The sequence below is a fragment of the Zonotrichia albicollis genome, chromosome Z, assembly GCF_047830755.1.
Source record: "Zonotrichia albicollis isolate bZonAlb1 chromosome Z, bZonAlb1.hap1, whole genome shotgun sequence".
NCBI classification, from domain to species: domain Eukaryota; kingdom Metazoa; phylum Chordata; class Aves; order Passeriformes; family Passerellidae; genus Zonotrichia; species Zonotrichia albicollis.
In genome coordinates, this window is record NC_133860.1 from 65948873 (window position 1) to 65967168 (window position 18296).

The window sequence follows — 18296 nt, forward strand, 5'->3', positions numbered from 1 at the left end:
GCTGGCTTTCGGGAGCCCGTCAGGAGGCCGGAGGAGGGACATCTTCTAGGGAGCTGGGTCACAGAGGATAGTCAGTTAATGCTGTTACCCAAATTGCAAAGTGATGGAAGAGGCCTCAGTTGCCCTAGCAGGTGACTCCTGGCATGTGTGTATTTGTACGTCTTGCATTGCTGCTTGCAGATTTTTAGCACCTTGCTTCATTTTACAACTCATTTGTCTTTCTTGTATAGTCAGCAGAATGTGCTGTTCAGATGTTTGTCTCCTGGGAGAAACTGCAAATTAAAAAGTATTCAGTGGATAAAGGGGGCAAAACCAGAAAGCTGCTTTAGTGACATGGATTCAGCCGTGACCAAAGCAGACTATGGTATGTTTTGTTCTACCGCCTCCTTCATGAAAGAATGGAGACACAGTTATCAGGCAGTGAAGCTCTTAAACTTCAAGCAGTGATGCTGTGAAGACTTCCCTTTCAGAAACAAATCCCATGTATATGAGTTTTCATGACTTAGGATCTGGTGAGAGGGAGAAGCTGGCTGTCTGATGTTTATTGCTTCAGTAAAAATTGGGCATGCACTGGATTAACTTCAATATGGGATTATGATCTCTCTGGAATCAGGACAGAACAGATGAAAGGCAAAAGTTCAGCCTTTAATTAAAAGTTAATTGATGGTGTTATTGTAATGCCACATTTTCAATATATATTTGCTAAGGATGAAAGTGAACTGGTTGTGCTTGAAGAACCTAGCACAGTTTCCGGCCCTTCTGGACTTTGTTAATTCATTCCTTCAATGCTGGTGCAGTTTAGAAACTGTCCTTCTAAAATTAACCACTACCCTGTTTTTCTTGATTGATTCACTTCTGCCCCCGCAATGATTCTGTTGAGGCTCAACAACTTGTCCTTATCACAGAACTGCATCTGTAGGCAGACAGCTGTTGACTGTGGGGGATGTGGTGTGGGACCAAGCTCTGAAAGTGCTGGTAAAAGTAGCTGAAGGTGCTTGTACTTCTTACTATTAATTTTTCTGTCTTCTCACCTCTTCTCAGCTTGGCTAGTCTTTGTAGTAATTTTTTCCTTCTTACACCTGCTCAGATACTCCACCCAGTTTTGAAATATTGCATGCAGAAATCAAAGGCATGGTGGAACAAAAAAAAAGATACAGAAAAGGATAATTAAAGTATGTCAATGAAAATGTAAAAGTATTTTCATATGAGGAAAGACTTTGCAGGTCAGGCCTCAATCAGTCTGGGAAAAAAGGCATATGTATAAAGGTGTGAGGAGAAGAAGTTTAATGAGCAACTCCTTTTGATTTGTTTGGTGAAGGGGATTCTGGAGACCAGGGAGCCGGCCGTTAGCAGCAGATGTAAATGCTGCTGCAGTTCAGATGTGGGGCTCTGTGTTCTGGTTGCTGATGAGTCTGGAAGAATTAATGGCTTCAAAATGGAGCTATGGACAGGAGTTGTCCCTTAAGGGTTAATCTTTGGTTGTGGATCAGAGAAATTAGGTGTTTCACATGGCTGTTCTCTGAATACCTGTTCCTGACCTATGCTGGGGGGTAAAGCAGCCTCAGCCTCCAAAGAAAGGGATTCCCTGAGTCAGGACCTGCCATACCAGCTACTTTGTTTTGGCTACTCCACTTCCAAAGTGATACCATCTGGTGCAAAGCAGAAACTTTTGACTTGTGCTTCTGATGGTGGCTTTTTGTGACTGCCATCTCTTGGTGTGAAGGTGAGCCATGGCAGACAGTGTGCTGGACACTTGGCTTGTGGCCTTGGCTGCCAGGGCACAAAGGCAGCTTGTTCTGCAGACCTGTCAGGGACAGTATTGCCCTCTTACAATGGACAACTGACTGTGGTTATTTTTCACCGGATTCACGGGAAGCAGACATGTCCCAAGTGCAACAAAGTGTGGAGGAAGAGCCCAAGAGACCAAGAGCCAGGATGACATTTGGTCAAAGCAAGAGGTAATAGCCGGGACAGGGAGGGCTACAGTTGCTGAAGAGGATTAACAACCTGTTCAGGGAGCTGTTCTTGTCCCTCCCTCCAATGTTTTTAGTTCATTCTGCATGTGTTGCTGCTAGCGTGGCTGCTTGCCTAAGGATGTCCATGAAGCCTCAGCTTTGTCCTGTTTAACTGCAGCTCCTTACTTGTTTGTTGTACTCCTCTCCTGCTGAGTCACAGGCACCAAGGTCTCTCATCTCTTGAATAAATACCACTTCTTTCCTTCTGCACCCGTCTTCTTCTCTGAGAGCCTGGGGGTGGGGTAGGGCTAGGGACAGTGGAGGTTATGTAAAGAATGAGTTCTATGCCCTAGATACCATCCTTATGGCAGGCCTTTGCAGTCAGCCTTATAAGAAATCAGCTGAATATTTGCCATCACTCTGGAAATGGTCTGTAGCAGGGTGTGTCAGTGACATCCCGGTGAATATGTGCCACAGAAACCAGCTGGGCGGAAGGGCAGCACATCTTAACAGAGGGGCAAGGGGCTGCAGCCACAGGGGTTGCCTGGTGCCCAGAACAGGCTGACTCACAGTAAATCTCACAGGTTCAAGGAGACATGAGCTCGGTGACTGTAAATGAGAGATCAACTGCTTTCCCACAGTGTGGCCTGGGTGTAGATGTGCGGGGGAAGTGCATGCACAGCATGCCAAGGAAAGATCTTGACTGGGAGGGAAATTTTATGGCCTTCCTTTGAGACATGAAGTCCTGCCTTTTTCCTTTCCTGATGACCAGACTGTTGAGACTGCATCTGTCTGTTCCTCTGCAGCAAAAAAAAAAAAAAAAAAAAAGTGAGAACAAGGTCCCAGGAGATTATTTATGCCCAGATCGGCAATCTCCAGTCTTTCAATGTGTCAGCACCAGGTGTGAAAGGGAGGATATCTGTGGCTGTGCAGACTTCATAGACACAAACTCCCGTCCCTTCTCTCTGGGAACATGGACTGTAAAATGAGAGTGCTGGTGACCCTTCTGGCCTTGCAGAGCTGACATGTGTGTGAGTGCTGTGCTGGTGCCCTTCAGGGGCAGAGGTGAGGCTGACTGACCTCACAGTAATCTACCCCACAGAAATCTGCTGGGAGAGTTTTGACAGATGTTCCACTAGAAGTGATTTTTGTCAGCAAGCTCCAAGCTTTTCAGAAGTGCTAGAATTTTAGAAAGGGAGCGGTTGAAAAACTGCTCATTTTCAAGCTCTGTAGGCAACTGTGGAAGTCAGGTACCACTTCATGGAATGACAACACATCTAGTTACTGAAGTAGTTTTTGATCTGTAGAATGAAATTTCCTCCAGCAGTGAAGATCTTCACGTCCACATGCAATGTGCATCTGAGACCAGCAGCTCTAGCTTTATGTTATGTGCATTTTCTTGGCTCTTGGGGGGTTCATGTGCGGCGAGTCCTGCTCTTGTCTCAGGGCTTGCAATGGGGCAGGTGAGACTGGTGACTGGGAGAGCAAGGGCTCCTTTTCCAAAGCCTGGGAGTGGGGTAAGTGGGAGTGGGGTAAGAGAGCTTTGCAGGACGGGTCTGGCAAACTGGGCTTAGGACAGCCTGGGATCTCCCAAAACGGAGTGGGGAGCAGACAGGCAACTAGCTCTGAGAGGGGACAGAGTTCCCTTAAGGATCAAGGGATCCCTGTCGATCCGGCTGTCCACCCCTTTTAGTTGTCATCTTGAAACCAAGCTCTGAAGCCTACAAAAGGACACTGTGGGTGGAGGAGTGCTTCTTATTAAAGGCCTTTTATCTCTCTTCTGCCTTCCCAAATCTCTTTGCATTGTTGCTGTTATAAAAGGAAATTGGTTTAGACTGTAGTTTTAAAAACCACAGTCTTTTACATTTCAAAGCCCTTTGGATGTTCAGTTTAAAGCAGGTTAGTCCCAGTTTATGCAACAAACTTTCCAGTGAAGCCAGAATAGTTACACACTGGTGTCCTGTTCTGTATGCAGAATTGCAAAACCCCCCAAAATTTAAAAGCTGGGAAAATTATATCCTATCCACAGCCTGTTTAGGGGTAGCAGATTCCCCTCAGCTCTGCTCTCCTAAGGCCCACCTCTGGAGAGTTGTAGGGAGTAGTACATCTACAGAAGTGTCTGCTTTCTAGGAGAGCACACATTTGCAATCATTTTGGTCTGCAGTTCTTCCAGGCAGGAAGCAGTAAGCTGGTAAGCACCACCACTCTTGCCATTCTGTCTGCTTTCTTCAGTGACCGACTTCTGCTCTTTAGCTGATGCCTGGGGTGTGTCAGGGGGCTCCCCACACTTTCTGCTTCTTATAGAGGGAAGCAAGCATTACTTCAACGTTAATAAAACCACCACTACCCTTTCTGCTATTTAAATATTCAGACTTGACTCTCCAGCAGAGACCGTGCTGGCAGTGTGGGTTTGTTCGATGCAATACAGCCCCCATCTGGCATAAGGCTCCCAATACACCTTAGGGCACTGAGTCTGGGATTTGTACCAGTGCTGCTGGTTTTGGGCTTTTTTTGAGAGTTCAGAATGCTGATTGAATTTGATGAATGGCTGGATTTAAACACCATCAGAGAGAAATAGCTTGCTGAAAGAAAAACGGTAATTTGTGTCACAAATACCTCTTTGGTAAACCCAAAACCAAAATAATTTTCTTTTGCTGCTTGTAGGAAATATCTTCTGAAGGAGAGTTTGCTGTTGTTTATCCCCCCATCAAAAGATCTCTAAAAAATGTCAAAGATTCATCTCATTCATAGATGTTTCTCCTCTAAATTACTCTTTGGTGTCTGAACCCAATACTGTCTTCCAAATGTGTAGGCATGCATGGCAACATGTTCTTGGGAGGGCCTGGCAGACTTTCTTTCCTTTAAGGTGGTATCAAGACTTGACTAGCAGGGACAGCAAAAACCCCATCTTTAACAGACAGAGAGCATCCAGAGCATTTGGAGAACAACAAGCAGAAAGCTTCTTTCTGGAGCTGCCTCGAAAATGCCCTGTAATTCCATGGCTCACCCTGATTATATTTATTTTTTTCCAGACAGGCAAGCTTGACCCACATTATCCCAAAGTATGTGGGCACAAAGGAAATGTTCTGGACATCAAGTGGAACCCATTCAATGACTTTGTAATAGCTTCATGTTCAGAAGATGCCACAGTAAGTTTACCACTTTGTACTGTGTGTTAGTACCTGGCTAATGTGCTTTTTGGAGAATGAAGTTGAAAGAAACCAAAAGTTCATGAATATGAAATGATGTGAGGTGTGAAAGCATGCATATACTTATTTAAGAAGTCAGGAAAAAGTAAGATTCCTTTCTTTCTCCTGAATTCAGACCTGTGTGATGCCTTCCAGATGAAATACCAAATCAGTGTAATGAGGAAAATTTATTTTGTGGGGGCTTGTGCCTTTTTATGGTGTGTTTGTATGAGGAAAACAAAATATGAGTTTAAAATGGAAGGGCTATTAAAGTTTAATCTCTTTGAAACTCTGCCTTTACTTTAAAAAAAGCTTCAACACAACGTTATCTGGATCAGCTCTTTCAGATTAATTTCCCACAGAGCTTGTTCCTGCACTCTGTAGAGTCATGCTGGATCAGCTGTGGTGAGGAATATGCATCTTACACTTCTGCAGTGGGTGCTTTGGCTGAAGTTAGTGTGGGTAAGATGTAGACACAGTGGGAATTGAAAGATTCCAGTCACGTGTGTAAGGGACAATTTAGCTCATATCCTCCTACTGGAAGGTCACTTTCAAAAGGTCTTGTAAAAAGTGTGATGCTGACGTCTTTGATAGTGAGAATGTCTGACTAACTGCCATGGTTTTGTCCAGAGATCCCATGTGAGATCCCACTGGGTTTATTCTCACTCTGCCATAGAGCATCAGGGAGTTTTCTCCTGTTATTGTCTCCAGACCTGGCCTGGTTCACATGCTCTGCCATTTTAGTTCTGCCAAAAAGTCAGTCTTGATTATAAGCTTTTTTCATTGTCCTTCCTGCTTGTTTTGCTTGTTTGGATACTTCTCTGTGGGTTTTTTTTTTTTGGTTTGTTTGTTTTGTTTGTTTTGTTTTTTTTTTTTTTTCTTTTAAGTTTTCTTTCAGTTTCTGAACTGATGGTGAAGATTTTGTTGTATCTTCCAACCTGTATCCAGGCTTTCATGCTATCTCAGGAGGTATGGCATGGTATGACTTACTTGTGGCAGAGGGCATCACCTTGGCCACTCTTTTGAGCGGCATATGAGAAATAAGCACAATCCTCAAAACATCCCACTGCAGTTACAGAATCACAGAAGCGTTTGTGTTGAAAGGGAGATTTCTTTCACCACCTCTCTAGGCAGAGCTCTTGTTCCTATTCTTCACTCCTCCCAAGGGGAATTTTTTTCCTTCCAGCGCAGTTAATGACAGCTGTATCCTGTCCTCCTACTGTGCATTTCAAGACAGAGCCTGCCTCTCTTTTTTCAGTTAGTCTTGTAAGTATTGAAGCTTTTATCAATTTGCCTGGAAGCTCTCTCTTCTCCAGTCTGAGCATGCCCATCTCCCCCAGCTTTTACTTGCAGGATAAAGTGCTGTAGTCTCTTGGGCATCCTGGTGGGCCTCTAGCATCTTTCTTGCACTGAGGGGTACAAAACTGGATGCACTATCCCCAGACTTCCTTTCCAGTTTTCTCCAGAATGTTGACACTGGATTATTCCTCAGACTAAAGAATGGAAACAGAGCATGTCACAGGTCTCAGTACCAAAAGTTGTTCCAAGAATTCTGCCTGTCTGTGACTGTACTCGCTTTTTACTATTCTCCCATCCTCATCCTAGCACCAGAAAAAGGTATCTTAGGGGTCTTCTGCACTGTGACATGGTGTAGAGACATCTCCTCCCTGCCTGCTAAGTTGCAAGGACAGCAGACTGTGTTTCTTGGTGTGACTGTCTTTCCTGATACCTCATAGCTGGACCTTGGATGCCACTTCCTCTATGCCCTACTCAAATAATTGGGTTTCTCCAAGCCTTGTTCAGATGAGCTGAGAAGATCTCTAAGGCTACAGATCCTGTGGCCTCAGTAGGTCCTTCTCCCAGGGGTTGAGTATCCTTCTAGGGAAAATGGGATGCATCTGATCTCCAGGCATTGCCATATTGCTGTATACATCCATTGCCTTTGATGCTCTCCTTTTGTACCTTCAAAGAGTTTGGCTCCATCCTCTCTGTGCCTTCGTGCTATGTAGTTGAAGGGCAGCCAGAGACTGAACAAATTATTTTCTTTCGAGCTCTCCTCAGATTTGCTGTGTTGCTGCTTCCTTCTCATCTCTTGTCTGCTGTTGGACTCGTTCTGTGGGGTCAGCATCTTACTTGACCTGCCTGTTCTGGAGAGCTCAGATTGGACATACTGTTGAGACATCTTCATGGCAATATTTCCTCTGTTTTAAGAGAAGTTTGAGGAAGGTTTCTTGGGGGTCACAGAGGTGTTCACCACTTCCACTGGGCTGGATATAAGAGGAAAAGCCTTCCTTCCAGCCTGTTGTTAAAAGCCTGGTGCTCTCTTCTATTTCTGAGCATTGGTAAGCCACTGTGCATCTAAAGGATGCATCTACAAGGATGCATCTAAATGCTTACTGGGCTGGGCCTCCCTTGGAGCAAGGCTACAAGCCTTCCGAGTAGATAATGGAAATTTCACTTCTCCCACATTGCTCAGAGGTTTCTTGACTGTTAACCAGCCTTTTTGGAGCTTGCTTTGGTGGTACCACTGTTACCAAAAATCTGTAAAAATAAAAGCTTCTTAACACTAACATAGCATTAAATAGCAGAGGTTCTTTATTTAGCTGGGTGCATGAGGGGATATCTCCTCTGAAATATCATGCATGCTGACTACAAAAGGAATTCCTATTTAGATACTATATTTTATGTACATAGTCACTGATTTTTCCCTGAATAAGCATAATAATTTCCCTAAAATCAGTAACATATTTTCTCTCTCTTTTATTCATGTGTTCTTCTGTCCTGGGTATCTCTTTGGTCATCCCTGGTGGTCAGTGACTCTCAAAGTCATATTTGACCACCCAGTCAAGTGGTAAAAGTTGGCACAGCTGGGCTGGTTGCTTTCCAGTTCTTCTTCTTACAGAATGGGCATTGTGCAGTTCCACAGGCCAGTGGTTTTTGAAGAATAGGCATTGTGTTAGCCTGCCAGGTGCAGACCATTTTTCATCTGACAGCACTACAGCTATCTTTTGTGGTGCACAGCTGGAGCTATGTAGAATGGTACTTTTGGGCATGGGAAGGATTGCATATTCTCTGTGAACAGTGAGTTCCAGTTCCGCTTGCTGTTTCAGGTGGGCTTAGGGCTGAGGCCTATGCAAAGGCCTAGGGGCTGAGAGTTTGAGCTTATCTTCTTAGCCCTTCTGTTCTTCTTGGCAAATTGTCAGGCACGAAGAGTTCAACTTGTAGAAGTTCTGCTGCCCTCTGGTTAGAGGGGCAACTCTGTGCCTTTTACTTAATTTTATCAGACTTTCTTCAAGAGGTAGCAGGGTAGACAGCTTGTTCATGCTTGGATTGTCCCTGCTTGTCCTGCAGGCCTGAGTCCAAAACCTGCTTATTCTGCACACTAAAGAACTGGAAATTTCTGCCTTTTAATGCAGTCTGAGATTCCAGCCAGGTGCTTTTCTCTGCTTTTATAACCAACCATTTCACAGCACGAGGAGTGGGTGGCTCATTCTAGGCAGTTCTTGTCAGCATGAACACAACCTATTTTCCCTTTTCTAGTCTCTTAGCCCCATTTCTTTAGTAACAGCTGTTGAAACTGTAAGGAATCAGTCAGTCTGATTGTGAAGTGTGATATTTTCTCTAACTGCTGTAGAATTTCATGGAGATACTGCTGGACTCTACAGCCATTGTGTTTCTGGTGGGCTTGATTCCTTATTGGGGTAAAGAATACACTGTGGAGAAGGGTGCTGATGCCAGGAGGTCCCAGAATTTGGGTCTGCTTCTTATTTGTCTTAGAAAGGTGTGATCCTCATCAACCAAACAGTAGGAGACTTGGGCGTCCGTGGCTGATTTCCACAAACTATGTTCCAAAGAGCATTTTGCTTTTGCTTCAGGCTAAGAAATAAAAAAATTATGACACAAGCATAGTAATTTTCATTGAGCCAAAGGATTAATCATCTGTTAACATCCTAAATACTTGTGTTTCTAGGGTTAGCGTAGGAAAGAAGAAAACAATAGCAGAAACCAGCAAGAGGTTCATCCCCTCTTGCTGGTTTCTGGTATTGTTTTCTTCCACCACAGGAGGACAGAACATTTTTGTCTTCATGCAGCAGGTGGGCCTGTTACAAGACAGCACGCTCCCAGTGCTGAGTGGCTTCAGTACACTTAAGAGGCAAGGTCTGCAAGATTACTGGTTTATTTCTTCCCCTTGGGAATAACTTTTCATGATTGTGCTGACAGGTCTAAGGGTTGGATTGCCAAATTTAAAGAAACCCTGATAGGACTGTTGTCTGAAGATAGAACATAAAGAGGAGTCTTCAGGTCCACAGAATAGTAAAGATACAAATAACAAGGATAGATGTTCAAAAAAGCCAGTTACATTCCTATTCACTACAAATGGAATAGTAATTCCAAGGCACTTAATAGCTATTGGTAAATTCTGAATTAGCTCCTTCTCAGGAATCTCACAAAGACCCATGCTGTGCCATTCAGGTTAAAATCTGGGACATCCCCAATCACTTGCTAAAAAGAAACATTACCACTCCGAAGAAAGAACTTCTTGGGCATGCTCGAAGAGTTGGTCTGATTGAATGGCATCCCACGGCTGATAACATCCTCTTCAGCTCTGGCTATGACTACAAGGTGGGTCTGGGCTCCTAGGACACCCTGTTTGGCTTGGTGTTTTGAAATTTGTTTTAATTTCAAGCTGTAAGTTGGTACTAAAGAGTTTGGAAGCTTTCTTCAGGGGGAATTTCCATGGTGGCCCAAAGGCAAAAGGATGTTGCTATAAGTTCAAAAGGACTATCTAATTTTCCAGCCTTCGGATGAACTTCAGTCTACTCTGCACATGCAATGCCGTCCTCTTTTCTTTGTGCTACTGCATGTATATGCACTGATGTTGTCTATTTTTATGTACAAAATGTGGTTTCAAAGGAAATTAAAATATTGGACATTCTTAGCTGACACTGATACGTTGCTGTTAGTATCAGGAATTATTTTAAGTGCTGGAGAACAATCACTTATGATGGTAAGACCTATACATGTAGAGAAAAGATGAAGAAGTGAATAGAGTGCACAAAGTCCTGGGTGTGAGGCAGCAAAGGACTGATTTTTTAAAATTATTTTTGCTCCAGATAATGATCTGGAACCTTGATGTCATGGACGCTGTTATTTCAAACCCAGTGAAGATTCTTGATGCTCACAAAGATGTGGTCCTCTCCATGTCATTCAACACAGATGGCAGTCTCCTTGCCACTGCTTGCAGGGACAGAAAGATACGTGTGATAGACCCTCGTGCTGGAACAGTCCTACAGGTAGGTTGGGTTCAGAGGTCTATGGTCCATCTGATCTCACCTCTTGGAGTGTTTCCTCTCCTCGGTACCTTCATTGCCATAAAAGACGATGCATCTGCATTGCCCAAGGCACTATATAGTGCTGTTCCCTTCTACTTTCCACAGAATGCTTGTTGTCATTGTTGAAAACAGGGATTTTGTGTCTTGATACAATATTCCTTGCTCCTTGAAACCTTACTTGGATTGTATTGTTTTCATAGGTACCTCCTGCAGCCCTCTGAGGGACATGGGAGGGAATGTAGAGATCAGGTGGAGAGGTAGATTCAAGTGTACATTTGTCCCAATGACAAACATCTCAATAGTTGTTCTTGTTGCCTGGATTTTGTTGGCTAGGTGCTGCTGGCTGCATTTTGTCGCTATTTGCAGAGGTTTATGTACACAGAAAGTCCTGCCTGGAACTACTAAAGACTGCTGTCTTGCAAATACGTGAATCAACAGCTAGAGAGGTGAGACTGGCTCAGCCAGTCAGAGCAGGGTGTTGACAGGATTGTGGGTTTAATCCCTGTATGGGCCATTCGCTTTAGAGTTGGACTTGATGATCTTTGTGTGTCCCTTTCAACTCAGAATATTCTATGATGTGTTGTTGAGATTTTGGGAATGATCCTGAGGAGTTTAGGCCACTATTTTCAGATGCCTGTGAAATCCTGCTCACCATTGTTCAGCTGGGCTGAGCAGATCTTTCAGATGTGAGCAAATGAGAGTTGTCAGGTAACATGAAATGTCACTATGCAACAGATATTGTCTTACTCAAGCAGTGTCCTTTCTCTTCTACAGGAAGGAAGCTACAAGTCTCACAGAGTCAATAAAGTCTCATTCCTCGGAAACATGAAAATGCTGTTTTCTACTGGAACGTCTCGGTGGAATAATAGGCAAATTGCATTATGGGATCAAGTGAGTTGGATCAAAAATCTTAACCCTACCAGCTTCTGTTTTCTCTCTTTTGCTGTCACTAACTTTCCACCTGCCACATACACAAGAGGAATTCAGAAGTGATCTGTCAGATTCTTGAGTGGTGATAGGTCTTACTGCTGTGAGACATAACTGAGTTTCTGGAGAGGTTTTCAACATAGAAGCCTAAGAAAGCAAAGTGAATGCTGTGCCCATGTCCTGATTTTGGCTGGGATAGAATTAATTTTCTTAGTAGCTGGCATACAGTTGTGGTTTGGATTTAGCATTGAAAGCACACTGACATTTTGGGGTGTTGCTAAGTAGTGCTTACCCTAAGTCAAAGACTTTTCAGTGTCTCATGCTCTGCCAGTGTGCAGGTGCACGAGAAACCGGGAGGGAGGATATCCAGGACAGCTGATCTGAACTGGCCAAAGGGATATTCTATACCATAGAACGTCATGCTCAACTGGGGGGACTTGGTCAGGAGCCATGGATTGCTACTCAGGGACTGGTTGGGCATTGGTCAGCGAGTGGTGAGTGGTTGTGTTGTCCATCACTTATTTTTCTTGAGTTTTATCCCCCTCTCTTTCCTTTTTCTTTTCATTACAATTGTTATTGTTATTTTTTTTGCTTTTTCTTTTCAATTACTTAACTGTTTGAATCTCAACCATGGGTTTACTTTTCTCTGATTCTCTTCTCCATCCTACCAAGGGGAAGTGAGAAAATGGCTGCATGGTACATAGTTGCTGACTGAGTTAAACCACAACAGCCCACTACAAGAAGAAATTGTTCAAAGGACCTCATGTCACTGTAGCTCTGACTTAACATGGCTCTTACTGGTCTTACTGGCAAACTGGTTCTGGAAAGAGAAATGAGCTCTAGACACAGCATACGCAGATGAAGCCCTCAAAGAAGAAAATTATGTTGGGTGTTTTTGATTTCTGATGATTCCTGACAGTAGACTACTGAGGTAGTGCTTAATTGGTCATTTCCAAGACATCTGATCTCCTGTCAGGATGGCTGCTCTCATCTGCCCTTTTACATGCAGTGAGATATTTTTACTTTGTCAGCATCTAAACGTGTCTCTGTGCATCAAGCACCATGCAGCACAATCTTTTGTCTCTTCGTAGTGCTGTCATGCTTTGTTACCAGACAAAGCTGGTAGGTCAGGCCTACAATTTGCTATGTTTTGGCTATGTTTGGACATGGCCTCTTTGTACATGTGAGAGACAAAGCACTATGCTGCTGTCTGAAGGCTTTCCACAATGCTAAGCAGTGCTGTGACTCTTCATGGGTGTCATGTCAGGGTTTTACGTGCTTGGTTTAAAAATATAGTGGAAAGATCTGTGGAGCAAGGTGTGTAAGCCCTCCTCAGGAACAGGGATTGGCACAGAGCCTCCCCAGCAAGCCTCTTTCCTATGTCCACACCTGTCTTTGCATCTAAACAGAGGCCTTGGCTTACTGCAGCCTGCAGCTGGTCAGTTCTGCAAGAGAAAATGTGTGTTAACCCTATGCTAAATACATGTTTATGTAAGAATCACCACATGGACAGCCATAAGACACCAGAGTCTGCTTTGTCAGGACTCCCAAAATCACTCCTTTCAGCAGTGCAGAGATAGCTTTGTACAAGACACGAGAGCTTTGCATATAGAGTGGTGTGCTGTGTCCTCCTACATGGCTTACCTGCAAAAGGCCAGTGGGAGGTTCTGTCCTTATATCAGGCACCTTCCCACTGTGCGATGCTGAGATTGCTTGGCTGATGCAGACTGCTCTAGTGGGTGGTGCCCTGTTGTGAAAGTATTGCCTAGACTAGAGGTTTTGAGAGAACATGAGTAAAATTCAGTGTGAATTTTACACCATTGGTGCAGGTGTACCCTGAAGGCCCCTTCATCTGCCGTCTGGCCCATGTAAAGGCAGGCAGTGTTTCTTACCATATCTACCCTGAAATGCCATCAGATACTTGTGGTGTTATAGTGGTAGGAGCTTCACACAAGGACTGGGACAGAACACCCATTTCTCACCCACAGAGCTTTGCAGGAGTCCGTGCATGGCTGTGGGTCATTACAGAGCTGTGCTCACATGCCACTGCCAGGTGGGGCTCAGGTGAGGTGTCTTGGACGTGAGGTGACTCACAGGTGATTGCAGCTGACTCTTTTTCCTGTGTCCTGCCCAGAATGACCTTTCTGTGCCTTTACTGGAGGAGGATCTGGATGGCTCCTCGGGACTACTGTTTCCTGTCTATGACTCTGACACACACATGCTTTATGTGGTGGGAAAGGTAAGTGCTTTCCACATCAGCAAGTGCAGGCCTGTTTGATTCTGCTGTCAGCCTGTGTTGTGACAGACTGAGGTCAAAGATGCTTCTGAAGCATTTTAACCTAAGGATATGAGCAGGTGGGGTGGGGCCAGAGGGTTCATCATCAGGCCACATTTACCACCTTTAGAAATGTACCATGTTTATTGTGGAGAGGTACGCAGCTGGGTCCTAACCTTCCCGTGTAGGAATTTGTTTCATGGTTGATCCTGCATGGTTTCTTGGGACCAGGAATTCTTCTCAGATTGTTATGCTGAACAGCAGAGTCTGGCTGATGTTGATTTTCTTTGCCTTTAGGGTGATGGAAACATACGGTACTATGAGATAAGCCCTGAGAAACCATACCTGAACTACCTGATGGAATATCATTCTCACTCACCACAGAAGGGAATTGGTGAGTGGCACAATGTCTAATGTTACAAGAGGATTGTGGTTTCTTAATTTTAGAGGCTGCCAGAGTCTCGGAATATCCAAAATACTGTTTAGAAAAGAGAATGGAGAACCTCCACACAGGTTTACAGGTGCTTACAATCAGCTTGGCATAGCTCACCCAAATATGACAGGTGGTATTACAGGGTCAGAGCTTGGAAAGGGCCCTTCTGGCCAGCATGGGCTGGGCAGTTTTACCAGTCACTGCTATGTCTCCTCTCACATACCTAGTCAAGGTGGAAAGGAGGATATTCTGGATTTAAAAGTAGAGAATGCTCCTTGCCGTTTGTCAGTCTGTTTCAGGATTTTTGTCTTTGAGCTCTATTTCCTTCATTCCCACTCTGTGATTTCTGTAGTAACAGATGCTTCACAGCTTAATGCCTTCAGTCTTTATTGCTGTCTACCTTCTTTTTTACTGACATTTCCTCTTTAGAAATAGATCTTTTGTGATTAGGTCACTTCTCTTCCCTTGGAGACCCTTGCTTATTAACCTGTCTGTGTACTACCCACTGTTTAATTAATATCACAGAATTTAGCTTTCAGTCCGCAGACCTTGTTGTTAACCCTTTCTTGAAGCTTGTCTGGTCTACTCTGAGTCATATTCCTCTACATGATTTTAGGGTCATTAACACCCCTCCACACTATCTGTGGACACTCCTGCTCATAGAGAACATTGGTATGGATATTTGGCAGCACTGAATTTTGTGCCTGCAGGTTGCCTTAAAAAAAATTAAAAGGAATATATTATTTAAAATGTAACTGTAAGGATCTCCTCGTTATTCAGTTTTTATAATCCTTTTTTTATAATACTTTATAATCCTCAGTTTTATAATCCAGTACAACATCCTTATTTTTCATTGTCATAGTCTCTTTAAAAATAATTTCATGCAAAGTAAATGTACAGGTGTTTCTAAAAGGTGAATCAAGTCTACTTCCTAAACCTGCTTTGTTGAGCTGATCAAGCATTCTGCTAAGGCTATTGTACAAAAGTTCCTTTAACATTTTATCAAAACAAAATACTGTCTGGAGGAGTGGAGTTTAGATTCACTTTTAGATGAATTTATAATGTAAAGTGCAGCAGGCCTTCACGTAGAATCTGCTGCTTAAAGAGGTCACTGGGTATTAGTAGAAAACTAAGCTTGGGTGCCATGGAGCAAAGTCTACAAGCATAGGGTATCTCTTTTTTAAAGGGAATTGATGTGGTTATAGCTTTGAACTGTACAAGCTAATGAGAGAGAAATCCACTGAGGTTATCAGGTAACTTAGAGACCTTGTGTGGCCTAGCCAGTCCCTAAAACACAAATGGACAGAATTGATGTTCACACCCTTCTCATTCTCATTTCTGTTTTGGGGCAGAACTGGGGAGAATAATTCCCTGGAAGGTATTTCAGCCATATAGAGCTATTCTGGTGTTGTTTAGGTGTCCTGAAATCCCTTCCTAGTGATCTTGATACTCAAATGTTGTGGCATTACCTGCCAGCTCTGCTCTCTTCTTCTCACTCTATTTGGAGCCCATTAGAATGAATAAGGAGCAGGAGGCTTAGCATAATACCCACACATGTATGTAACAACATGATCTGACAGAAAAAAAAATAATTATTTAGTCTTGTCATTTGTGCCACTGAGCCAGTTTTGGATGCAGACCTCAAACCATGCTGATGTGGTGCTGATGCTATGATGTCTTTCATTTCTTGATGACCCTTTTCACGTGGCTGATGACAATAACTTTCCTAAGGAGATTTATACTCCATTTATTTCATGCTCTTCCCCCAGGAATGATGCCAAAGAGAGGTCTTGATGTGGCAGCTTGTGAAATTTTCCGTTTCTACAAACTGATTCCAACTAAAAGCCTGATTGAGCCCATCTCCATGATTGTGCCTCGACGGGTAGGTTGACCTCAGATCATGTTCTTATCTGAGGCAAATATCAGTGAAAAAATGGGTGCACTGCCTCCCCTCTGTTCACGAGAATAGGTAGAACAAGAGATTTTCTTTCTCCTGGCATGGGGGCGTAGCTGGCCTGTTTCTGGGGCAGCCCTGCCAACAAACCCTATCTGCTGACTCGAGAGTTACTCAGGAGTTTACTCAATTTAATATCTGACTTTCCAAGACATGCTGCCAGGTCTGCTAGCTGTCTGTAAACCTCTCCAAGAGAATCTTTTTGACATAATGACAAAAGAGGGAGAGGGGTTGGAGCTGGTGTTGGGTGGCATAATGACTTCCTTGTAGAAGGAGGAAGAATCACCCTGGTAAAATAGGAACTATGGGTCTCTACCCATTGGGTGGAGTTGTGTTACAGACAGTTGTTCTGCAGCATGTAAGGCACGAACTGTTGCACTGAGGGTGATGTAGGAATAAGTCTCAGAGCTGGTGTCATTAGAGAAAGAAACAGGCCTTGAATCTGTAGCTAGCCAAGGTAACTCCTGTGTGACTGTGTGGGCATAGGTATATGGGAAATGTCAGTACTGTGCTCTCTACTTCCAGAAAGTAGAATATAAAAAGAAGCCATGAGTTCCTTGCATTCAGAGACACAGGAGAACTAATGCTCACTGCAACTCCCAACCAGGCATGTTCCTCCAGCTTTATCTCCTTGGCCAGTTTCTGTCAATTGATAATCAGTTGATGATTTGGGACTTGTCCATCCTTTGTATCCATGTATTCATCCTCAGGAACATGATTTCATGGGAGTTGAGTTAGCCTATGTTAACCTCCCCCAGTCTGAAGACCTTACCAGCATGAATTAAATTAGGCCTCCAGATAAAATTCTTCTGAGTTCAGGTGAGGAGCAGAGAGGTCCAGAGCAGGTGAAAAGACTTTATGTCCCTGCCAGTGAGTGCTCATGGTACTCCCTTGTGCTGAAGGGGAATAAATTCATTTCTCCACTACACTCCAGTATGACCTCTTTAAGCCAAAATCTCACTGACATAGTCACTCTGGACTTCTGTTTGTTTCCAGTCGGAATCATACCAGGCAGATATCTACCCCCCGACTGCAGCAGCCCAACCGGCACTGACAGCAGAAGAATGGCTCGCTGGGATTAACAAAGGTCAGCACGTGGAGAGCTCTCCAGCCCTTCAGCTCTCCTGTGAATGTGATAGCCTGGTCAGAGAATGAGAAAGCTAGATAAGTTTTCCCAGAATTGGCCTGAGAGACTTTAGGGAGCTGGAGATAAACAATTATAGCCAATTATTAAAAACAACCTGTAGGTGGTGTTTTTCTAGTATCTGCTTTCCTGTTATTCTCGTAAGATTGTTTACAAATGGGTGTCTTGTTAATTAGCCAATCAGGGGAAATGTATTAAATGACCACCTGTATTGACCAGGGTATAAAAAGAAGCAGTTCAGTAAAGATGGGAGGTCCTTATGCTAGTTAGCCTTCTGACTGTCTATGTGTCATTTGTGATGCTCCCCTGGGCTTGGGTAAGCTGCTGCCAGCTCTCTGGCCTATTACCTGCCCGAGAAAGAGGAAAGAAGGGAAAGGAGAGGCATAGTAAATATGGCCGGAAGTTAAGATAATTTGTTGGCTGTAAATTCTGGAAACTGCTCTGGTCAGGTGCCTCTATGTTTATCTCTGAATGAAATGGTTAGAGCTGGTTGTTAGAATGAATTGCTTAGTGCTGATTTTTAAGTGTGGTTTGGGAGTGCTCACTTGTCTCTTCCCTCCCTAGGGCCTCTCTTGGTATCCTTGAGACCGGGCTCTGAAACGGTGAAGTCCCAGACGCAGTTTCCTGATCAAGAACCCCTCACAGAAGCTACTGACCTGAGCCAGCAACAGGAACCACAAGGGAGGATATCAGTGGAGGACAAGCAGAAGCCAAGAGAGATTGAACATGGCAGAAAAAGGCTGAAAGTGGAAGAGAGTCTGCCAGAAAATCAACAAACATGCCTCTCCAATGGGTTTGACGTATTTCAGTGTCCACCACCAAAAACTGAAAGTGAGGTATGAATGTCTAGGGCAAAGTGTTGGGGCTACAGGCTAGGCTCAAAGCCAGATGAGGAAAGAATGCCATTCACACGGTGGCAATTCAGGGATGGTTTATTTTTCTGGCCTGAGTCAGTGCAAGCTCTTTGCTCTTTTTGGTGGCAAAAACTCTGCCTGCCCTGACTGCCACAAGGAAGCAGAAGTACAGCCCTGCTGAGGGTGTCTGGAAAGGAGGGGGCAGTCAGCATTCTCACTTCCTAGGCATTCTT

At 44.0% G+C, this 18296-nt stretch overlaps 1 protein-coding gene across 7 annotated transcripts in view; it reads left to right on the top strand.

Annotated features, from left to right (window-relative positions):
• Nucleotides 1–18296, top strand: part of CORO2A (coronin 2A) — a 57598-nt gene that overhangs the window by 34861 nt on the left and 4441 nt on the right. For 5 of the 7 annotated variants that reach the window (XM_074532532.1, XM_074532531.1, XM_005492708.4 and 2 more), the window contains 9 exons: nucleotides 4988–5104; nucleotides 9617–9766; nucleotides 10258–10437; nucleotides 11251–11367; nucleotides 13538–13642; nucleotides 13976–14072; nucleotides 15881–15993; nucleotides 17062–17152; nucleotides 17774–18045. In XM_074532532.1, coding sequence (XP_074388633.1) covers nucleotides 4988–5104; nucleotides 9617–9766; nucleotides 10258–10437; nucleotides 11251–11367; nucleotides 13538–13642; nucleotides 13976–14072; nucleotides 15881–15993; nucleotides 17062–17152; nucleotides 17774–18045 — 1242 coding nt within the window. The remainder of the gene's footprint in view (nucleotides 1–4987; nucleotides 5105–9616; nucleotides 9767–10257; nucleotides 10438–11250; nucleotides 11368–13537; nucleotides 13643–13975; nucleotides 14073–15880; nucleotides 15994–17061; nucleotides 17153–17773; nucleotides 18046–18296) is intronic. The other 2 variants (XM_074532530.1, XM_074532529.1) reach the window with 1 other exon arrangement.